Source organism: Mus musculus, chromosome 1, assembly GCF_000001635.26.
Source record: "Mus musculus strain C57BL/6J chromosome 1, GRCm38.p6 C57BL/6J".
Taxonomy (NCBI): Eukaryota; Metazoa; Chordata; class Mammalia; order Rodentia; family Muridae; genus Mus; species Mus musculus.
In genome coordinates this window covers 21,482,573-21,507,331 of record NC_000067.6, presented here as the reverse complement: position 1 = coordinate 21,507,331, position 24,759 = coordinate 21,482,573, and the positions used below count along the sequence as shown (strand labels likewise).

At 39.6% G+C, this 24,759-nt stretch overlaps 1 protein-coding gene across 4 annotated transcripts in view; it reads left to right on the top strand.

The window, feature by feature from the left end:
* Positions 1 to 24,759, top strand: part of Kcnq5 (potassium voltage-gated channel, subfamily Q, member 5) — a 564,252-nt gene that overhangs the window by 455,319 nt on the left and 84,174 nt on the right. For all 4 annotated transcript variants that reach the window (NM_001310477.1, XM_011238368.1, NM_023872.3 and 1 more), the window contains exons 4-6: positions 1,473 to 1,648; positions 1,907 to 2,032; positions 19,999 to 20,109. In NM_001310477.1, the coding sequence (NP_001297406.1) occupies positions 1,473 to 1,648; positions 1,907 to 2,032; positions 19,999 to 20,109 (413 nt within the window). The remainder of the gene's footprint in view (positions 1 to 1,472; positions 1,649 to 1,906; positions 2,033 to 19,998; positions 20,110 to 24,759) is intronic.

Below are 24,759 nucleotides of genomic sequence, written 5' to 3'. Positions count from 1 at the left end.
CCTGTATCTAGTCCCACCTGACTGCCTACCCCCTACAGCTTATTAATGGCGATAACCTATGCAAGTTTTCACATGCTTTTCTAGCCTACACTAATTGGTGCATATGCTAACTGAGATTCTACTCGCTTAAAATATGTCGTTGGTGTCTGCAGCAACACATTCGGTACCTTCTCAGCAGCAGAAAGGGATACATTTGAGGCCCTCTGGTGCCTCAACACAACTTAGAGTCCAGGTCTGATCAGAAACATCCTCCCTCTTGTCCTTGTGCTGCCAATCGCTGATCCTTTCTCACAAACCAAGGACCTAAGAGGGGCACCCGCAGAGTGATGCGGACATGCTGCATAAGTTTACACAAGGAGGTCCACACTGGGAAGGAAAATCTGAACGGAGAAGGTACATTTTCGCATCTGTTATTCCTGAGAAAGAATCACAGAAACGTGTCAAGTGCCACACCCTACACTCTTGGTGCAGAATGCAGCTTTGGAGTGTGGCAGCCCACTCATGCACAGCCTACTTGAAGCAGGAAGGAAATTTGACTGGAGCATATTGAAGAGAAGTGAGCCCTAATGTTGCCAAAAGGTGCCATTCTTTGTCCCTTTGTTTCTAAGACCTCAAAACCCTCTTTCTGTCACATATAGATTTAGTTTTTAGCGATTGTGTCCTCTTTGTATTTTCTGTTTTACAATTTCTCTTTTCTATTTTGTTCTCCTTTCTCCTTTATAAAAAAGAGCCGATAATTTTTAAACCAATGCCAATACATCAAACCCTGACTATCTGCTTCCACATGAAGTGCATGGAGCATGATTGCATACTGTATTGTAACAGACGTGGTATTTGATTTGTGTACGAAACTTTCATCAAACTGACAGACCATACTGAGAGCCTAGAGCTTTCAGACTACTGGAGACTTCTGTTAAGCAGTAGGCACAACTGCAGACTCCACAACAGAAGAGGACAGTTGGATCAGAGGGAATGCGGTATTGTTTGGCAACACTAGCAAGAATCTTTATTATACCAAGCAAGGCCATTTCATCAGAGCATAGACTCTGATTCCTCCATCGCGATAACCAGGGAGCCAGAACCACCACGGTGTTGGGGGCTGAGATGGGAGCTTCTTGCTGCAGATGAGGGAGTTAATAAAAACAGAGTTATTTGTGAGAAAACTTCATAGCCAGCCCTGCAGTTTCTCAAGACACTGAATTCTCTGGAGGTTGCTGTCAATCTGTTGAAGCTTATGTGATTCAAACTTGTACAGGTAAAAGTGCAGAGTGTTCAAGGAACCAGAGCTAAAGAGACAGGAAAGTCGTGTTCTGGGCCTTTTAGCTCTGCAGTCCTGCTACGTTCTGGTAGGGGAAACTGAGCACAGAGTTCTGTTTACTCAAAACGACGCACATGAACGCTTCAGAAATAGTTTTGAGAAATAAAATATATTAGTTGTGTGACTTATGGCTGTCTCAACCTGTTTCTTGCAGATACCATTGTTCTCATCGCTTCAATAGCAGTTGTCTCTGCAAAAACTCAGGGTAATATTTTCGCCACGTCAGCGCTCAGAAGTCTCCGGTTCCTACAGATCCTGCGTATGGTGCGCATGGACAGAAGGGGAGGGACCTGGAAGCTGCTCGGCTCTGTGGTTTATGCTCACAGCAAGGTAAAAGTGCGCTCTCTGCACCGTATAGGAAAATTTTTGAAATGTTCTGTTGATTGCAATGTTTAATAAACTTGACACAGGCAGTTGCTCCAGATTGTGTTTCAAGCTATTTGAAGCCCTGATGCGTAATGCATTACTTTAAAGCCTTTGTTATATTTCCTAGAAATAGGAGCATGATTGAACCATATGTAGAGTTCATGTTTCCATTTCCAAAAAAATATTGTCACCTCTAAAATGTTTCATTCCATTTATACCTAGGAATTAATCACAGCCTGGTACATTGGATTTCTGGTTCTTATTTTTTCATCCTTCCTTGTCTATCTTGTGGAAAAGGATGCCAATAAAGAGTTTTCGACATATGCGGATGCTCTCTGGTGGGGCACAGTAAGTATAAAAATCTGTTTTTATCTATTAGCTATTATGGAATGTCTCCGTTGAATATAACATAGTGGTTTTCAATGAATGGTCTCCGTGAAAATATTAACTTCCAAAAGGGATGAATATGGAAATGTATGGTATTTATTAAGTGATCTGAGGAGATTCTGTGCCTTTGGGGGCAAACAAAATTAAACTTACACATAAATTATCATTTATATTTTTTGAGTGCTCAGCAGTTTCTGAAGCAAAAAAATTACCATTTTGAAAATATGAAATGTTAGGATTATTTGTTTGAACTTTATTAACTTAAATAGACAATTAATGACATGATTTACCACTCCAGGAAAAAAGAGGAGTTTTAATTGTCAAAAGAAAGAAAGGAAGAAGCAGATGGTGGTCCAGGCCTGTAATCCCAGAAGTCTGAATACTAAGGCAGAACGGTCACAAGTTTAAAGTCAGCCTGGGCTCCATAGCATAACGCTTTCAAAAACATAACAAACACACAAAAATGGCAAAGCAGCTGAGTCAAAGAGAGAAAAATTAAATGCATCAATCACTCAAGAAGAGAATGCTGGTCACATCTGAGCTGGAAGATCAGAGATCATGTATACTTTATTATAATATTTCCCATTCAAAATTCCACCTTTTCCTTATACTGCTACAAATATTGTTCAAAGAAGGTAAAAGCAAAGAATGACACTTGTCATACAAATAGAAAATAACTGGGCATGAAAATAACTGGGCATGTGACGAGCGCCTTTGGTCCCAGCACTAGGGAGGCAGAGACAGGTAGATCTCTGTGAGTTCAAAGCCAGCCTGGTCTATAGAGAAAGTTCTAGGACAGGCAGGGCTACACAGAGAAACCCTGTCTCAGAGAGAGAGAGAGAAATAGAGAATATTAAAAATTAAATGCATGCTTCCTATTATATTTAATTCATTTTAAAAATGCATTAGTCACATGTGACAGTCAGTTCATAATACTGAGCAGACCCCAGAAAAAATTCCTAAATGTCAGGATATTGAAACATAGGATAAATAAAGGGAAATCTGTCTGCTTTCACGGTATAGGAAGCAGATCAGTGAACATCCACTACATATAATTTACTTACACATATATGGCAAAAATTATTTTTTCAAATATTTATTGTTGCTATGTGTTATCTACAATTCACAGAGCTGCAAAATAGCTCAGAAAAGTCATGAAGATGCAGAACACAATAGTCTGGAAAGAGTGTACTGTGAATAATGCATTTTTTTTCTTTCAGACAAAAATTCTCCCTGCATTGTGAAGAATTTACAAAACAGTCACTTGGAACCCACTCTCTAAAAAGAATTTATAGTACATGGGAATACTTTATACAAGATAAAAATTATAGTTCTTATTTTATATGGTTATGGTGTTTTAAAAGAGAGTTACATGGAAACATACAAAATTTATAATTGTGAGAGATATTTCTATTTTATTCTTGAGATTATAATTCCAACATTGCTTCCTTCCATTTCGCCTTCCAAACCCTCCCCTATAGCCTACTCCATTCTCCTTCAAATTCATGACTTCTTTTACTTACTAATTACTAATATATATATATATATATGTGTGTGTGTGTGTGTGTGTGTGTGTGTGTGTGTGTGTGTGTGTGTGTGTATTCCTCAATATTACCTGCACAGTACATATAACATTACTTGTATGTACATTTTCAGGGCTGACCATTTGGCCCTAAACAACCAACTGGTGTGCTCTTCTGTGGGGAAGACCACCTCTTCCATTCCTAGATTTCTTCAGTTGCCTACACCTCTATGTCTAGGGTTGAGGCTTCCTGGGCTTTTCTCCATCCCCTTTGTGCTGTCCATTGGTGTTGTCCTTGTTCAGCTCACGTTTGGGCAGTCATGTTAATGACCATCTATGGGTGGAGCGTGTGATATTACTAGGAGACACAACCTCACAGAAAACTCCTGATTCTCTGATTCTGACACTCTTATTACCACCTTTTCTGCAATGCCCTGAGTCTAGGACGCAAGAGTGTTTTGTAGATGTATCCACTGGGACCAGGCTCTAGAGTTCTTCATTTTGATTGGTTGTAGTTTTCTGCAGTAAACTCTGTTGCAAAGAGAAGTCTCCTTGATGAAAGGTGAAGACTATTCTAATCTGTGGGTGTACATAATTAAGTTTATATTGTTAGAGAATAGGTTGGTTTACCAAATTATTAACTATAGATTCTCCTACAGTGACCATGGCTTCATTAGCAGTGCATAGTTAGCTAGGTTTCCACTAGCAGAAATGATTTTTCTTCTTGTTTAACAGAATGTCAGTCCAATTAGAGAGCTGTTGCTTACTACTAAGGTGTGTGGGCTACTCCGGTACCAACAGTTATTGTTTTGTAGATGCACTTCATAGGAATCACAGTTGGATAGGACAATTGGTTGCTTCCCTCTTGTAGAAGCTCACATAGTACCTTCTGATACCAAGAAATCTAGTCATCAGGGAGGGGACATTCAGGGCAGTTCCAGCTCAGGATTTACAGAGTTCATGGTGTCATCAGCAAAAGGAACTAACTTCCTCCCCTAGGGAGGTAACTACAGGCAACAGTAATAGACTGTATGCTTTGGGAGTCTCTTAGACAAAACAAGTGAAAAGACATCTTTCTCGTGTCTGTATTGATACTTTTGTTATGTGGTCTTTGGCACTTGGAGGGAAGATGCTCATCCCAGATGAGAAAAGTTTGCTAAAACTATGCATGTATGTTTAAATATGAAATTAGGTGTATTATGGGGTTATTTTATACTTGGATAGTTAGTCTGATTTCTTGTTGCTGTTTCAGAATCTTTATTGGTATTTTACACACCTCCCTCCTTCTTTTGTATTCAACCCCCTTCCTTCCGCTTCCCCAAGAATCCCTCAGTTTTCTTCTTTCCTCTCTCAGTCCACTTGTATACTGCTATTCTCCTTGCCCTCCTTCTGTTTCTTCCATATTCTCCTCTCTCCTTCTCCCTCAAGAGTCCTTTTCCCATTTGTGTAAATTTTTTTCCACTCCTTTTGTTCTGCAGAGGAAAATTCACTTATAAATCACTCTTGAATGCTAGCCAGCTTTTTTGCCAATCTATGAACGAACGTGTCATCATCTTGGCCTGTGACTGAGGCACTGCTGGATTTGTGTTTGCCTTTTCAGGAGCACAGACTTGAGTTGGTATTGTCTAATAATCCACTGTTCATCCAAAGCTCATTTATGTGGCTAGAACTCCTGTGAGAGACAGTGAAAATTTGTCAGGACTAAAGCAGAATTTGATATATTTTTGATTATATAGTAGTCATTACATGAATAAAAGTTAGAGATATGTTCCCCTACATTTAAGGCTGTTAGAAACATTGAGTGCATGTCTTCAAGATTGTGCTGTTGGTGAGAGTGTAGTCTATTATTTAAAAAACAGGTTATACGATGAAAGAGAAAAATATCTTCGCTGAGTGTACATCAGTCAAAAAAATCAGCATCTAAAATATATAAACTGTAAAAATTCAACATAAAAATTCCATCAGGTCAGTAAATGAGCTAATGACCTTGACAGACAATTCTCAAAAGAACTAAAATAAATAGCGAACAGGTACTTGAAAATATATATATATATATATATATATATATATATATATATATATATATATATATATGTATGTATGTATGTATATATATATATATATATATATATATATATATATTCAAAACTTAGCCATAGAGGAAATGTAAATTAAAACTGTTTGGGAACGTTCCCACCTCAGACAGAATGGCTCTTGTCAAGGAAATGCATGACAGTAAATGCTAGTGAAGATAGGGAGAAGAGGAAAACATATACACTGTTGGTGGGAATGTGTACTGAACAGCCACTGTGGGAATCATTGTGGAATTTCTTCAACAAACTAAAAAGGACTCTATCACTACCGAGTGTATTCTCAAGGGACTCTAAGTCAGCATGCTATGAGGCACAAGCACACGATGCTTACTATAGCACTGTTCATAGTACCTAGGCAATAGAACCAGATTGGATGTGCATGTTTTTCTCTAAGATGAGGAGTCTAGATATGAACAAATGTGAGTGCATGTATGTGCACACATTCACATGCATCCATAGTCCCATAAAAGTAGATAGACAATTGTGGAGGGTTTTTTTTTCTGCCACAAAGGAAAATGCAACCATAGCATCTGTAGGAAAGTGGATGCAAATGGAGATTGTCATTGTCACAGTGAAATAATCCTGATGCAGAAAAACTAACAATGCATGCCTTCTCTAATGTGGAAAGTCTAGACATAGATGTGTGTTTGTGTGTATGCGCGCACAGTAGTTCATATGTACATACGTGTACACACACATACTGCACCCTTAGCCCCATGAAACCCATAGGGTATCATGTGAGAGGAGAAAGAGGTTGATGCCTGTGGTAGGGAGAAGAGAGGATAATGAAATGCATGCAACATACAAAGGTAGGGAGAAATATAATCAGAAAAAGCAACACAGTTGGGATGCCAGAGGAATTTGGGAGAGGGATGAGTCAGAACAAAATCATATAATGGCATGCATGCATGAGAAAAAAATATCATGGCATGCACATATGAGAAGTGTTACATAATAAGAGAAAGCGTCATAGTGAAACTCATTGCTTTATGAGTTAACTCACAAAGTCAATTTAGAAAAAAAAATTGTTTCATTTCCAACTCTTCCTCCCTACACACAAGAAACACTGGGCAAAGGATAGAGATCAGAAATAGACTTGAAATTCTTTTTTTTTTTAGGTATTTTACTCGTTTACATTTTTAATGCTATCCCAAAGGTCCCCCATACCCACCCCCCCAATCCCCTACCCACCCACTCCCCCTTTTTGGCCCTGGCGTTCCCCTGTACTGGGACATTCTTGAAATACCTCTAATAAACAGAAAGTAAATGAAATCCTGTTATTTGTGGTGAGATATGGTGTAACCTGAGAAAGTGGGTGGGTTTTCATGGGATCGAGGGAAGGCAATTCATAGCCCAACCTTTCTGCAGCAGTCTGAATTCATGTGTGGCGTTTGCTTCTCTTGGATAATTCAAATACATTTCAGTTGATGGAGATATTCAGGGGCACCTGTTCCCCCTTTGAGATGCAGTTGCTGGCAAATTAAGCCTGGCACCTTTTTATCTCTCTTTCCATTCTTCCTCTCTCTTTTTTTTATTACCAATACAAATTGCTGTGTTGTGTGTTAAACTGTGTGTGGGAAACTCTCAATATACCCTTGCTTAGTCACCAGCCAGCTAGCTTCTCGGCAGCGCCACGAACAAAGCAAGCTTTCAAAGGTCATCTCTGCGATGTGTAGGGAGAAGCAGCGTATTTTCAATGATTTCCTCTTCGAGAAGGCTGTTTTGACTGCTGTTTAACCTGTGCTTTACAGGCTTCTCAATGGCCTAATTATGTTTCCATAAAAAAAAAAACCACTAGGCTTGATATCAAAGTAAAAATAAGTAAATAAAAAGATCGTTCAGCATACCAAGCTTCTAGGAATGAAAATAAGGGCTTATGACTCTGAAACAGTTTTGTTTATATTGGCTGACTCATTAATGGAGTTGTCTGAAGGTTAAAAAAAAACATGAAATGTAGTTAAGAGAGATTATTATTTCTATTCATTACAAAAACAGCATATAGTAGATCTGAGTGCTAAGGAAATTTAGATTATTGATAGTGACTTATAATATGTCACTAAAGACCTTTGTGGAAAGCTTGTTTATGTCATTTTTAATTGAAATTGTCCCTGTTGCATATGATGGGGTCCTCAATAACTCTGGAGTATCTAGATTAAATGGGAAAATAAGACCACCCTAAACTGGAGTACACCACCCTACACTGAAGTGTGCCACTCTAAACTGGAGTGTTTATTAGTTCTAGGCTTTATGAAAAGCGGAATTCTCCTTAGTAAGAGTCCAAAATACCAACATTTGATACCAGAATTCACTTTGTGTTCCATCTATAAATACAGTACCCCACTAAATTCCAAGTTTTAAAAGTAAAGATCCTTGATTTAAGATAGGAAGAGCTGTCCCCAGCATCAATATTTAGGGAGATACAGGAGTGTGGTCAGCAGTGATCAATGCCAAAGTACAGGTTTTTTTTTAATTAGGTATTTTCTTATTTTACATTTCAAATGCTATCCCAAAAGTCCCCCATACCCTCCCCCACCAACTCCCCTACCCACTCACTCCCACTTCTTGGCCCTGGTGTTCCCCTGTACTGAGGCATAAAAACTTTGCAAGACCAAGGGGACTCTCTTCCCAATGATGGCCAACTAGGCCATCTTCTGCTACATATGCAGCTAGAGACACAAGCTCTGGGGATACTGGTTAGTTCATATTGTTGTTCCACCAATATGGTCGCAGACTCCTTTAGCTCCTTGGGTACTTTCTCTAGCTCCTCCATTGGGGGCCCTGTGTTCCATCCAATAGCTGACTATGAGCATCCACTTCTGTGTTTGCCAGGCACCGGCATAGCCTCACAAGAGACAGCTATATCAAGGTCCTTTCAGCAAAATCTTGCTGGCGTATGCAATGGTGTCTGTGTTTGGAGGCTAATTATGGGATGGATCCCTGGGTGCTGCAGTCTCTAGATGGCCCATCCTTTCATCTCAGCTCCAAACTTTGTCTCTGTAATTCCTTCCATGGGTGATTGTTTCCAATTCTAAGAAGGGGCAAAGTGTCCACACTTTGGTCTTCTTTCTTCTTGAGTTTCATGTGTTTTGAAAATTGTATCTTGGGTATTCTGAGTTTCTGGGCTAATATCCACTTGTCAGTGAGTACATATCATGTGAGTTCTTTTGTGATTGGGTTACCTCACTCAGGATGATACCCTCCAGGTCCATCCATTTGCCTAGGAATTTCATAAATTCATTCTTTTTAATAGCTGAGTAGTACTCCATTGTGTAAATGTACCACATTTTCTGTATCCATTCCTCTGTTGAGGGGCATCTGGGTTCTTTCCAGCTTCTGGCTATTATAAATAAGGCTGCTATGAACATAGTGGAGCATGTGTCCTTATTACCAGTTGGAACATCTTCTGGATATATGCCCAGGAGAGGTATTGCAGGATCCTCCAGTAGTACTATGCCCAATTTTCTGAGGAACCACCAGACTGATTTCCAGAGTGGTTGTACCAGAACAGCAATGACTTCTGCTGTAAGATCAAGAATCAACAAATGGGACCTCATAAAATTGCAAAGCTTCTGTAAGGCAAAAGACACTGTCAATAAGACAAAAAGGCCACCAACAGATTTGGAAAGGATCTTTACCAATCATAAATCAGATAGGGGACTAATATCCAATATATATAAAGAACTCAAGGAGGTGGACTCCAGAAAATCAAATAACCCCATTTAAAAATGGGGTACAGAGCTAAACAAAGAATTCTCACCTGAGAAATACTGAATGGCTGAGAAGCATCTGGAAAAATGTTCAGCATCATTAATCATCAGGGAAATGCAAATCAAAACAACCCTGAGATTCCACCTCACACTAGTTAAAATGGGTAAGATCAAAAATTCAGGTGACAGCAGATGGTGGTGAGGATGTGGAGAAAGAGGAACATTCCTCCATTGTTGGTGGGATTGCCAATGTACAGTTTTGATACCTGAACACAATTCCATGGTGAGGAACAAAGGAATGTGTCCTCCTTACTATGTTAGATGTCAGATACTCAAGATCTGGTACCAAGACCACAGCAAGTTCACAGAGACATAGATGGTAGCTGTTTGGTGTGTGGACACTGATGTTAAGGATGCTAAATAGAAGTGTCTGCCAAAACATCAGAAGAAAGGAAAACTGTATTCTTTATTGCAAACACACAGTCTAAGCAGAGTGGGGGCTTGGGAATTGGAAGTTGCCGTGAAATGATTTCTGGCCTCTATAGTGGTAACTGGGATCAGGGGTTGTCATGGCAGGCAGTGGATGGGGTGAACAAGCTAACTCCATATGCTCCTTGCTCTGGAGTTCAGGGTCTGGGTGCTATTATTTCTTCAATCATCCTAGCACTATTTTCTTCTTGTCCAGCCACCTCATATTTATTCAGAAATAATTAAAGAATAGGATTTTATAAAGTTATTTTCTGTTATCTCCCTCTTTCCTGTTATTTTTTAACCTTCGGAATTACTTTAGATTTATTCTGAAATAATTTCAGATCTAGTTTTGCTGATATAGAATTTTTCTGATAATGACCTGCTCTAGAAGACCACCATTTTTCTATTTACTGTTCTCTCTTGTAATAAAGCTAGTGCAATGTTTTTTTTTAAATGTGTGCAATAGCAGAGAGAAGGACTCTATCTAACAGCAGATAGGATGATATCTGAATACAGATCCAATTGAGACTGTGTCCTTGAAGAGATTATTTCAGATATACAGAAGAATTTATATCAGCCAAGTAAAGTCTCAGAACTCATGCCAAAAATCTTATGAACTTTCAATATGCAATATAGTGTACCATGTGCACAATGTGTTTCACACCCCAAATCTGTGTGTAAAATACATGGGGAATGAAGAAGGATACCATTGTCCTTGATAGCACCGGTCGTCCTTCAAAGAATCAGGCCTCCTTACTTTGCATTCACCGGTAAAAGTGTTTTCTGCATTATTGTACAAAGCATCATTTTCTAAATTAGTACCAGTACATGCCGTTAAAGTAAATGATTGTTTTTTACTGTCAATGCTTTACCTAAAGCTTTATTTAGCCTAAGAGAATCAACATAGCAGCTCCTAATGATTCATGAGCATTCACAGCTACCAAACACCCACACACTCCAGCCACCCACCCCAAATCCTGCTCTAAGCACCTCCAAGTCTCACATTTACCTCAACAGCATGCATTTATGAAGTGCACAGCTCTCCCGGTTCTATAGGAGATGCTTCATTAAGAATCCTGATCCTTTAACAGTGTCAGCTGGTACCTGTGTCTGGACATTTGTTTTTGATAGCTTTATTCTATAGGCATTGACACATGCTGTTTTAAAATAGAAGAAACACACTCAAGAGACATGAGTTCTAGAAACAACATTGTGATTTGCTGAAGGACTAGTATTGGTTTCATCTCAGGTATATGTGACTGGACATGTGTACTGGAATGGGAACACATATTTATGTGGAAGCTAGAGGAGGACACCAAGTGTTCTGTTCTTCCACCCACCATTTCATTTCTTTGACATAGATAGGATCTCTCACTGAAGCTAGAGGTAGGCTAATGTTCAGGTAGTCCCAGTCATTCCCCTGTCTCTGACTTCTACGGTGATGGGGCTACAGGTGTATATCTCTGCACTCAGCTATTCACATAGGTTCTGGGGGTTTGAGCTCAGGTCTTTGTGCTTATGTATCAGTCTCTCTTACCCACTGAGCCATCTATCTAGTCCATGGAGATTGGTATTAAGTAATCATTACCTGTATTACAATAGAGGTAGTCATATTGACAAAATACAGCTATGCTATGATTATGGAATGAGATTGGGACGTGGAGATGGTCTATCAAACGCTAGGAAAATATCAGGCATTACTATTATTATATATTTGACCTCAAGCCTGAAAAAAACACCATGAATGATAATATCCTAAAGGAACCTGCCATGGAAGAATCCAGGTTCTATGATGCCGCCCACTGAAGGACACTCTGATCTTTGAACCAGAGAAAATCATTCTGAGTCAACAGTGCAAATACCAAAGTTGACTGTCAAATTAGAGGACCACACACTCTCTGAAATCAGCTGTTTATGCAAGAAGGAAGGGGGGAAGGGGAGGGGGAGGGGAGAGGAGAGGGCAGGGGAGGGGAGGGGAGAGGAGAAGAGAGGAGAGGAGAGGAGAGGAGAGGAGAGGAGAGGAGAGGAGAGGAGAGGAGAGGAGAGGAGAGGAGAGGAGAGGAGAGGAGAGGAGAGGAGAGGAGAGGAGAGGAGAGGAGAGGAGGGAATAATTTTATTACTGCTACTGCAGTGAAATTGTCCTTCTTCAAAGACCCCCTTTATGGAGAAATTATGCCATGCTGTTAAATACAGTCTATTTTTAACTTGTTCACATGAATGCATTAGTTTAAAACTAGTATTCGTAGTTATGCATTCATAATTGTGCCACAGAACATTTGTTGATTTCTTCCCTGAAGGAAAGAGAGAAGAAAAAAAAAAAAAAAAAAAAAAAAAAACCTCCTACTTTTATAATGGAATTAATCAACTTGAAAGAAAAATATCTCTAACCTAATCAGTGTGTAAATGTGACAATAGCAGTTTCCATTCTTGTTTATGTTGTGTTGTTTTTACTTTGTTTTGTTTTGTTGGTTTTATTTGTTGCTTTTGTAATTATCATCTAACTTATTACCAAGCTTTGTTTTGTTTTGTTGGTTTTATTTGTTGCTTTTGTAATTATCATCTAACTTATTACCAAGTCTGTGTGTGGTACATGTCTGTAGAAGCAGGCATTCACAACCACATATGTGTGGTTAGAAGACAGTTTTCAGGAGTGGGTTCTCTTCATCCATTTTGTTGAGACTGGGTCGATTTTGTTCCCCTCACTGTGTACTCTAGACTAGCAGACTCATGAACTTCCAGGTGATTCTCCCATCTCAACCTTCATCATTCCATAGGGATGTTTGAACTACAAACCGGTATCAGTGCTTCTGCCTTTTAAATTTAGCATCTTTGAATCAGACTCAGGTCATCAGATTTACACTGAAGGCAGTGTCATCCACTAAGCCATCTCACTAACCTGTTGTTTTTCTGAGACAGGTTCTTACTAGGTAACCCAGGCTAGCCTACAGCTCACAATCTTCCTACCTCAACTTCCTAGGTACAAAGATTATAGACTAGTACCACCAGGCTGAACCCTCCCAAGCCAACTCCTCCTCTCTTTTCTCATACAATGCATCCCAACCACATCTTCCCTTCCACCTACTCCTCCATAGCCCACACGTACCTCTCTTCTAACCTAGATCATAGCACTAAGTGCCTCCATAGAGAAATTAGAAAGTTCTCAATTCAGCAACTGAAAAGCATGTCTTAAAGCTCTAGACAAAAAGCAGCAAGCACACCAAAGAGGAGTAAAAGGCAGGAAGTAATCAGGGAGGATCAGGGCTGAAATCAACCAATTAGAAACAAATAAAATGATACAAATAATCAACAAAACCAAGAACTGGTTCTCTGAAAAAATCAACAGGATAGATAAACCCTTAGCCAAACTAACTGAAGGGCATAGAGATGCATCCAAATGAACGAAATCAGAAATGAAAAGGGATACATAACAACAAAAACCGAGGAAATTCAAAAAAAAATCATCAAATCTTACTACAAATGCCTTTACTCAACAAAACTGGAAAAATCTAGATGAAATGGATAATTTTCTAGACAGAAACCATGTACCAAAGTTAAAATAAGATCAGGTAAACTATCTAAATACAAATAGTCTCATAAACTCCAAGGAAATAGAATCAGTCATTAAAAACTTCCCAAAACAACAACAAAAACCAAGGGCCAGATGGTTTTAGTGCAGAATTCTACCTGACCTTCAAACAAGAGCTAATACTAATACTCCTCAAACTATTCCACAAAATAGAGACAGAAGGAACACCACCTAATTCATTCTATGAAGCCACAGTTATGCTCATACCTAAACCACAGAAAGACCCAACAAAGAAAGGGCACTTCAGACCAATTTTGCTTATGAATATTGATGCAAAAATACTCAATAAAATACTCCCAAACTAAAACCAAGAACACATTAAAACTACTATTCACCATGATCAAGTAGGTTTCATCCCAAGGATGCAGGAACGGTTCAATATATGAAAAGTCAATCAATGCAATCCACTGTATAAACAAATTCAAAGAAAAAAAAACACATGAGCATCTCATTAGATGCTGAAAAAGCCTTTGACAAAATCTAATATCTCTTCTTGTTAAAAGTCTTGGAGAGATCAGAAATTCAACCTGCATTCTTATAGAACTTAAGACCACAAGACCAGGAGTGGCATCACATATAAACAGACCAGACTCTCCCCCTTGAGAAAATGCTCTACAGGCTGACCTGCAGCCCAGTCTTATACACGTATTTTCTCAACTGAGGCTTCCTCCACTCTGATAACTCTAGTTTGTGTCAAATTAATGTAAAACTAGCCAGCACACTGATAGTGCATGGTACAGAGAGATGGATGGTTTATGAAAATGGAATATAATTTTTTCTAGAAGCTCAAAATGCGAAATGCTAAAATATTATTACTATAAAGCCAAGTGTGAACACACAACTCTGTGGAGGGGAAAATCCTACAAATCTAGGGACTCATAGTATTTAGATCATTTCATGAAGCTGGAGTTCATGCTAAAGATACACACACATGTAACTTGTATGCAATAACTGATTTAGAGCACTTTTTTTGCAGAGAACCTTGGTTTAATTCCCAGAATCTATATGGTAACTCATAACCTTCTGTAAATCCAGTTCCAGGGAATCTGATATCTTCTTCTGGTATCTGTAGACACCAGGCACACATATAATGCATATACATACATACATACATACATACATACATACATATGTACATATGTACGTACAGGCAAAACAATTACATGTATAAAATAAATCTTTTTTAAAACATAACTTATAAAACATCAAAATTTGATGCATTATGGGTGAGGTTTATACAAATAAAAATATGAAGTAGACTCCCTATTCTTCACAAGGAATGTTATGAAATGAGTGTACCTCTATGTGTTTTAGGGAGCAATAAAGTATTATATACATTTTATAAATTATAGGTGTGTGTATGTTATATAAATATATAATTTAGTTTTAAGATGATATGCTGTTATGAAACTTCTAAGTAGAAAACCAGCTGTCATAGAACTTTCTATTAAGAAGCCTTCTCTGAAACTTAGAAGATATCTCAGAGAAAGGGTATTTGCCAATATGAGAAAGTGCCTGTATTTGTTCCTCAGTTAAGGAAGAAAAGAAGAAGCCCATTGGGTCGTGTGTATTATCATGCATTAATATAGTATTAGAAAATGATCTCCCATACAGAGAGTAACAGGGCTGCCTCATAAGACTCACTTTTCACTGACTATGCTGCACCGAAGTTCAACTCATTCCTTTATATTTGGTATGCAAAGCAAAACCCTAATATATTATGATTCACTTTTAACATTGGATGAAATAGAAAAGAATAAAATGCTTTGACTCAGGAATTATCCAAAATGTCTTAGTACAAGCATAAGCCATTAAGTAACTACACGTTAGTGCTCTGTATCATCCTGGACCCACCCAGTAATCCCTGTCATCCACACCCACCCAGCCTGTGTGCAGCTCTGAGGCATCCTCATGACTCACCTGGGATGAGCAGAGACATTAGATTTGATTCCAGTTCCATTGCCACTGTGCTCAACCCTTACACCCTAATGTCCTATGCATATAAAGAGCCGACAAGGAATTACACAACTCAGGGTTTGGTGGGGGTATCTGCAGAGGAGGAACTATGTCATTTATCTGATGTTGGATTCCTGTTCTACAGAGACTGGCATTGAAAAGAGGTGCCTTATTTATTGTTTCTGCCATAGCAGCACTCTACCGTTAGATTTAGTTTCTCCAAAAATCAATGCTCTTTCGAAGTCCAACTATCTCAAATCACTGTTAATTGTATAGTATAATTAATAGTCACCAACTGCCCTTATGACTGAGAGTTGCTGAGATACTCTGTGTGTGACAGTGGTTGCAAGATGGAAAATATGCAGCACAATAAACAAGTCATCTTACCTCACTAGACCGTCAGAATACAGCTGCGATCTTAGAGACATAGGAAGTATTTCCAGAAAAGAAGTCAATTGTCCCTGCCACCCAGTTTAATTCTGAAGTCCAATTGCAACTTCCTCACAGCCTCTGAAAATCCCCTAGGCAGCCAATCTCGGATCTCCAAAATAAGCTCTAGGATTCTCCCTAAATACACTGAAAGCTGGTATCTATAGGGCCTCCATTTCTATGACACTGAACCTACACAAAATGAATCATTTCTGTGCCCAGACAAAGATGGGAGGTCTCTAGAAGGCAGAAATGTTTAATGGTTTAGCATAAGCCTAGGATGGGAAGCATCAAGAAGGCTTCTATCTCTTGGCTCCTGTGTAAACAGTGAGCTGGCTACCCCAGCATGAACTTTCAGCAGCCAAGAAGTATACTAGTTATAGTTCACTTATCTGTAACTGAACAAGCTAAAGGGAGGAAGGATTTGACTCATGGTTTTGGGACATTCATCCCTAAGCATCAAAGCAAAAAAATCCCTGAGTTTCTTTGAATTGAGAGAGGAATAATTTATTGAGAAATGAGATTTGGCTACTAGTTCCACCAGGTTCTGTCGATGTGGTTATTTTAGAAGCCCAAATCACAGGGCAGACAGGTGGCCCAACTCTTCACCAAAATCCAAGGGAAGTTGAGCCAATTTCCCTGAATCTACAATATTCTATCTCTATGTTATTGCCATTCCTGGGAGAGAAAAAAATTTACCAGTATAAAACATAATATAGTCACTTTGCTGTGTCCCATTCTACAGATTTAGATGCAGCGCTCTCTAAGAACCTGGACTATAACTTTGTGTTATAGAAACACAAAGCAACCATGAAATGTCACATTTTCCTCCATAGCAAAGCCAGGAAATGTTCCTTCAGTGGGCTATTATCAATAAATTATTGCAAAAAGATTAAGCGATTTGGCAGAAAAACAATGGTTGCTTAAAATACAATAAAATTAAAACAAAAGTTTGGTTTTGATAGTACTGAGAAGTATATGTGAGAGTCTCATACTGATGTAGTTGCAGTTAGACTCCATTGACTACTATGTGTCAGCACACTTTCCCTCTCTGCAGCCCTGGATGAGCTCTTCCACCCACAGGCCTCTTGCTGACTTGCACCTGACGCCCTCCCACACTCCCACTGTCCCAAGCATTTTCCCCTCCCTTAGGCCTCTGGTTTCCCTCAAAAGTCTCCAACTTTTTCTGGGTGATTAGAGACATTGTCAACACCTTCCCCGTTCCCATCCCCATTCATACTGTGCCTACATTATCTCCCACAGGAAAGTTTGTTCATCTTGCCAAGGCTAACACCTGCAAGAAATGTTCTTCATTCCATTTTCTTCTGCCTCTTTGGATGTCCTACCCTATCATAAAGCCGTTATCCTTTCCCTCTTCAGCTTCACCCTTCCTAAACCATGTACAAGCCCATCGTCGGAAGCCTCTCCTAGAGCTAGGGGTTTATAGGAGTTTCTGTCCCATATTTCTCAATTTCTTGCCAATAATCTTGAAATTATTTTCTAAAAACTGAGTTCTCCATTATTGGTACCAAGCACCATGCTAGATGTTGGGAAGATAATAAAATACAGGTCATCTTTATTCCTTTTGGTATGAATCCAGTACTTGTTATAAATGCTGTCAAATTACTAGCACTTGTTACAAGTGCTATCATAAAACAAGGAACACAGATGGTCTTGGTGTGTCTCTGTAATTTCATCTCTTGGGACATAAAGGCAGAAAGATTGCGAATTTGAAGATAGCTGGATAACAATGGAACAAGACCCTGTCACAGAATGGAGGAAAGAAGAAAATAAAGTAAGGAGAAGAAAATAAAGAATTGAGGAAGGAAAGACAAAAGGAAGGATGGAAGGAAGGAAGAAAGGAAGGAAGGAAGGAAGGAAGGAAGGAAGGAAGGAAGGAAGGAAGGAAGGAAGGTAGGCAGTAAGTAGCTATGGATATATACAGTAACCAGAGACTATTGCAGACAAAATAGAGAAACCTTCCTCCATGAAAGAATAGTTGAGAGATCTAAAAGTCAGTAAGGAGCCCTGGGAAGATTTGGTAAAGAAGAATTTCACCGATGGGACAACCATGATTTTCCATGGTTTGGGAAATCAAATAGAAAACCATTGAAATATTTTTTCTTAGAAGGGAGTGAGAAAATGCCATTCCTTTTCGGTCTATAGAGAAAGAACCAGAGGAAAGGCAAACATAAGCAGGTACAACATAAACTCGTACAAACTTGGCTTGCCAGGTGGCCAACGTGACAGCAGGTGGGATTTCTAACATCTTACACAGATTCAATGGGATGTGCTGATAGGTCCAAGGAAGGGAGAGATAAGGAGGAATAATTGGGATGAGCCTAAGGCTTCTGTTTTGAGCAACTGGGTGGATAATGGGGTTCATGAGTACAATAAGAGGGAATACACCAGGGGTTTCACATGGAACATTGCAGAAGAGGGCATAGTAAGACTGCAAGAGCCAGAGAAACAAGGAGTTTGCTGTGAGATTGTGTAACCTATGAATGTCGGGAGCTACACCCATAAATTCTCCCCAACATGATCACCTAAACAGGAGCTGAACAAGAACAAGAATAGATAGCCACCATGGTAAGAGAAAGCCCAGAGGTGTCAGTCCCATAGAAAGAACTACAGGAAACTAAGGAATGCTGAGTCAGGAGAAATAGCCTTCCACAGGGAAGAGCACACAATTGGTTACCCAGTACCAAACGGTCAACCCTAGAAACAAACAAGTAATTTTATACAGATTGAGCAATACTTAAGAGTTTGTATGTGTGTGCGTACATGAGCATATAAACATATGTATATAGTAAAAATTAATATAAAGATGGCTATATGTTTCAAAAAGAACAAGGAAAAGTTTGTAGGAGAGTTTGGAGGGAGAAATGGGAAGGAGAAATGATGTTATCGTATTATTATAATCTCAAAACTAAAAGAAAGAATTTTGAAAAGGAAAACAACTGTGGTATTTGTCTTTCCATGCCCAGTTTATTTCAAATAAACTCACTATATCCAGAAAATTGTTGGAGTGATGGTTCAATGGGTAAGAGAGTTTATTGCTCTTCCAGAAGGAAAGCATCCATATCAGGTGATTCATAACCACCCAGGACTCCAGCCTGGAAGGGAACCATAGCGTCTGGCCTGTGTTGGGACTATATCCACTAGCATATATCTAAACATGTATACACACACACACACACATACACACACACACCTAATTGAAATAGAATCCTTTTTTATTATTTAAAAATTAGGAATGCATACCAATGAAATTGTTCAGCCAGTAAAATCACTTGCCACCAAGTACAACAATATGTTTGACTCCAGTGACCTGTGTGATGGGAGGAGAAAACCAACTTCAGCAAGTTATCTCCTGACCTCTGCTTGCATGTGATATTATTCCTACCCACCTGCTCACACAAATTTAAAAATAAATATTTTTAAACTTATTTAAAAAAAAAAAGATAGTATGGGAAATCGTGTCCAGAACAATTGGGCAAGAAAAGAAATAAGAGGCATTCAAACCAGGAAGGAAGAATTAAAAGACTTATTGTTTGCTGATGACACAATCTTTTGACTGTAAATCTACATATTATACACATTCACACACACACACACACACTCATACAGACATGCACACACACACACCATTAAAATTCCTGTATGCCTCTCTTCCTGTTTTAGTTGGATGCCTATATCATGCCTCCCTTACTGTCATAATTATCTCAGGACAAGAACTATATTCCTATCCTTTTTGTTCCACTGCAAATCATAAAATGTATATTGAATGCTTAAGGCTTTAAGAAAATAATAAACAGTCTTATTAAATAAATCATTGATTGGGGCATTAACTTATAAACCCCCAGCGCTATCTCTTCCATATCAGGGAAGATAATCTTCTTACCCCAACAACTTGCCTTTGAATACACATGGACAAACTGGAGACTGTATTAAAAGGGAGGACAAAATATGCAGGTTATTCCTTCCCTTAAACAAAGAGAAGTGCTGTTATGCGTCATGGAAAGTTAAAGTGCAGGAAGAGAATGTGCCAGCAAGACTTCTTGCATCATGATTTAGTGGAGATACTGTTTTGTCTCCCATTCCTAGGTCCTAACTTCCTTCTCAAGTACTTAAGCTGGATGTTCTGTTGACTTTGTTTCCAGATCACACTGACAACCATTGGCTATGGAGACAAAACACCCCTAACGTGGCTGGGAAGACTGCTCTCTGCAGGCTTCGCACTCCTTGGCATTTCTTTCTTTGCACTTCCTGCTGTGAGTATCGTCTTAACAAAGCTGCTTCAACTAGGTTCTCACACATTAGTGTTCTGAGGAACGAATCTATTGCATTGACCTACACTACTATTCTAATAAATGTTGCTTTCTTTCTAAGTGCATCCAGGTAGATGATGTATAAAATAGTATCCTGAATCTCCAATACTGGCTAGATCTGTATAAACAAATAATTTAGATTGTTTTCATCAACATGCCAGTGATCCATCTTAAATGTTTATAAAGATTTAAAGATAGCTTCATTTAAACTAATTACTGCAATTTGGTTTATAATGTACACAAATGGAAAGATAGATGTTCACAGGAGTTCTTTCTTCTCCCCAAACACTTGAATGAGAAGCATAAGTGTTGTAAATGTGTCAGATGATTTATACCAGTGTCACAGCCATTGATTCTTTTTTTTCTTTATGAGCAGTTTCTGCATTTTGTCAGAATGAAGAACACATTTATCTCCCTCTGGACTCCTGATTAGTTTCTCTTCAAAGGGCGAGGCTTGACTTTCTGGTCATTTTAGCCTCTTGTTTCTTTAAAGGCAGTAGGACATGATGTTACCGTTTGCCTCTTCCCTCCGGACATCATTTTTTTTTTTTTTTGGGCCTCTCCATCTGAGGTGGAGCTGGGCATCAGGGAGCTGACAGTAAGAACTGAGGGTCAGCCACAACAGGTGTGCGGAAGAAAAATAGTCTCCTCGTTTTCCAGGCAGCAGGCATGCCATGTGCCACCTCTGCCAAACTGAAACCTGAGAGCACATGCCAGAGAAAGCTGAGTACACTGAGGTCAGATGGGGGTATTCAGTACCACAGACATTAGATCACAGTTCTTGTCCTTTGACAGTAAATGACCTCAGAGGACACTCCTGCCCTTCCCACACTCAGGTCCCAACTTTCCACTGGCCAGCTGGTTCAGGCCCACCCCACTCAAAACCGTGGCAGGAGACTGCACAGACTATGTACGTACTAGGATATTATGCCTCAATTTGACTTACATTTCTTCCTAACTGTGTAACGATATTAGTGTGCTAGGACCACTTTGACCAGGTATCACAGACTTGGGGGACTCAACAATAGAAATTAGTCTCATGGCTATCAGAGCCTAGAAATTGAGACCCAGGAATTACCAGAGCACGTTCCCTCTAAGAGCTCTAAGAGGGAGCACGCTGTCTGAGCCTCCATTCTTGAGATGCTGAGGGAGGGCCATCCCTTTATATGTCCTGACAATATTTATATCCAGATTCATTTATCTTATAAGGACAGCATTTGTATGATTAGGTCCCCTTCTGATGACCTCATCCTAACTTGATTACCTCTGGTGAGGACCCTCCCTGTATTCAAATAACTCACATTCTGAACTACAAGGAGCATATGAATTTGTGGAGACACAATTCAGATCAGTGATTTTTTTTTTTAGTATATTTCTTCATTAAAATAGTGAAAGAAGTCTTATGATAAGGACTGGTTGAGTCCAGGTAAGTACTAGAGTGAACAATGTGATAATATAAATCAAGTGATTACTGTGAGGAAAACTACAAAAAAACTCTCCCTAATTTATAAGAATATAAAAATATATGTTTCCAGACCCAAATGGTAATATAAGGCAGACAGGGAAGAATCTCCCATATCAAAAGTAAATTCCTTTTGTTTGTTTGTTTGTTTGTTTGTTTGTTTGTTTAAGACAGGGGTTCTCTGTGTAATTCTGGCTGTCTTGACAAGGCTACAGAGCCACTACATCCAGCCCAAAGTCAGCTTTTATGGTTGTCTCAGCAACCTGGAAAAGAACAGAGAAAGACTCAATCATCAGATTCCCCACAGAAAAAGATATCTTTGGAAACAGTAAAATTCAGTCTTCAGTTTCTTCCTCCCACCCCCACCCCCAGAAAGCAGTATCACAAAATACCTGCTGTTTTAAGTTTATATTTACTCTGAGGTCACTGAGATGAATGGACTGTTAAAATATACAGTAGAGGCCAGCAGAAAAGGCACTGCACAGGAAGAGACGTTGGAAACTAGCAGTAGCAGCAAGGGCAGGAAATGAAATTCTGCAATAAGCAAGCAGAGATAATTGTTCAAATATGTGAAGACTCAGGGTCAGTTAGATAAATTGTCAGGATCCCACAGTACAAGGCAAGGATCCTGAAATGAAACTCTGAGTCATTACAGGGAAGTTAAACTATGTTGTTGTGTTAGGTTACAGGTCAGAGACTAAGTAGTCATTCGTGCAAATGTTTCCAATAAAGTGATTGCCATTTTATATACAAATTAAATTAACCTATGTAAAAAATCCATAAAATATGCTTGTGCTAATCATACCATTTCCTAACAATGCCAAGGGAAGAGGCCTCTCCTGTGCATTTTTTACTGTGACCTCATTTTAGGTGCTGAGCTGTCATTTTGTCCTCTGCATCTGCCAGCCAGCAGCAGCGCTGCCTGATTGAAATTTTGGAGAATGAGCCAGCGTTTTGCTGGGAGAGTATCTTAGTCAGGGTTACTCTTGCTGTGATGGAACACCATGACCAAAAGCAACTTGGGGAGCAAAGGGTTTATTTCATTCACAATTCTTTGTTCATCCTCAAAAGCAGTGGAGGGCAGGAGCTCAATCAAGGCAGGAACCTAGAGGCAGGAGTTGATGCATGGGCTGTGAAGGGATGCTGCTTACTTGCTTGCTCCCTCTGACTTGCTCACTCTGCCTTCTTACAGTACTTGGGACTATTAGCCAGGGGATAGCATCACCTATAATGTGCTAGGACCTCTGCATCAATCACTAATTAAGAAAATGCCCTACAGGCTTCCCTACAACCCCATATTATGGAAGCATAATTAACTGAGGTTCCTTCCTCCTTGTGTCAAGTTGACAAAAAACTCTTCAGCACAGTTGACCTCTTGCCACCTTGCCACCCAAACAAATCACTGCTAAGCCACATTACCATTGTGGTTCATCCCAAAGACTGCACATTAATATTGATATTACAATTTAAAATATTTTCAAACTTAAAAGTTCCACAGTCTTGAAAATTCAAACACTTTAAAACTTCAGTCTCAAAAAAAAAAACCCAAAAACCAAAAAAAAAAAAAAAAAAAAAACAAAAAACAAAAAACAAAGTCTTTGCTAAAATCCAAAGTCTCTCAACTGAAGGCTCCTATAGAGTCAAAAATAAATTAAATACTTTCTTACTTCAAGAGGAAAGAACCAGGTCATAGTCACAATCAGAACAAAGCTAAACCAAACTCCAACTATGTAAATAATTCAATACCCAGTGTCTGGGATCCGTGAGCTTCTGATCTTCTCCGGAGGACGTGGATCACTTCTCTAACTCCAAAGGATGTCTCCGGAGGACGTGGGTCACTTCTCTAACTCTGCCCTCTGAAGCACACACAGCTTGTATTCTAGGCTCCCAGGGCTCCACTCCACAGCTACTGCTGTTCCTGGTGGTCATCCCATATTACTGGCCATCTCTATACTGCTAAGGTCCCTTGCCACAACTGGGCTGCACTTTCACCCATCAGTAGCCTTAATTGGGCTATCTTTAGGTACTCCATCCTTGCCACACAGCACCAAGCCTCAGCTGTTCTCCTTGATCCCTTCATGCCTTCAAAACCAGTACTACCTCAGCTGCCAGCAGGAGGTGCAACCTTGGCTGCCTCTGGAAAACAGCTTCTGGGTACTGACTGACTCTGAGGAAACACTTCCCAGATGACTTCACCTCAGTAATAACTGGTCTCTTCAAATCACAGTTGGTTCTACAGCTCCAACTGACCAGAAACCACAGATCTTTACACAAAAAGCCAGTACTGTCTTTGCTTCCCTCTGAAACTTCACAAGCCAGGCCTCTATCATCTTCTGCATTGCTCTCAACATTCTTATCTTTCAAGCTCTGCAAAACAGCTCACTGAGCTCTTAATGAACACTCAATGGCTTTTCTAGCCCAAAGATTCAAAGTCCTTGCACAATCCCAGAACAATCCTATCACAGAAATACCTCACTATTCAGGTACCAACTTCTGTCTTAGACTCTGTACTATTGCTTTGAAGAGACACTATGACCAAGGCAACTCTTATAAAAAAAAGCATTTAATGGGATGTTTGCTTACAGTTTCAGGGGTAAATCATCATTGTGGCAGGGGACACAGGGGCAAGTGTGTCACTGAATCTGTCACTAAGAGCTACATCCTGATCCACAAGCAGAGAAGGAATCTGCACCTGCCATGAGCAGTTTAATGCTCAAAGTCCACCCCAATGATACATTTCCTCCAACAAGGCCACACCTCCTAATATTTCTGAAATACTGTCACTCCCTAATGACTAAAGCATTCAAATACACAAGCCCATGGGGACCATTCTTATTCAAATCAACACAGAAAGATGAAGAGGATTGTGTGCCTCTCTTCTCTGGGGTTCCCACAACCCAGGAAACTCAATGGCCATGGTGCCCTATCTTACTGTGACAGCAGAAGAACTCTGTTGCACCTCACAGGATCAACAGGCCAAAAGAAAATCCAATGTAGGCTACCTCCTCCAGCTCCCCTCAGACCTAGGCTACTGAGCTCCTGCAGGCTGACCAGACTTCCCTACAGCAGCCTTGCAAGCCAGTCTTGCTCACTCCTCCTGCTGCATCCCCTAGCTATAAGTTGCTTTTATT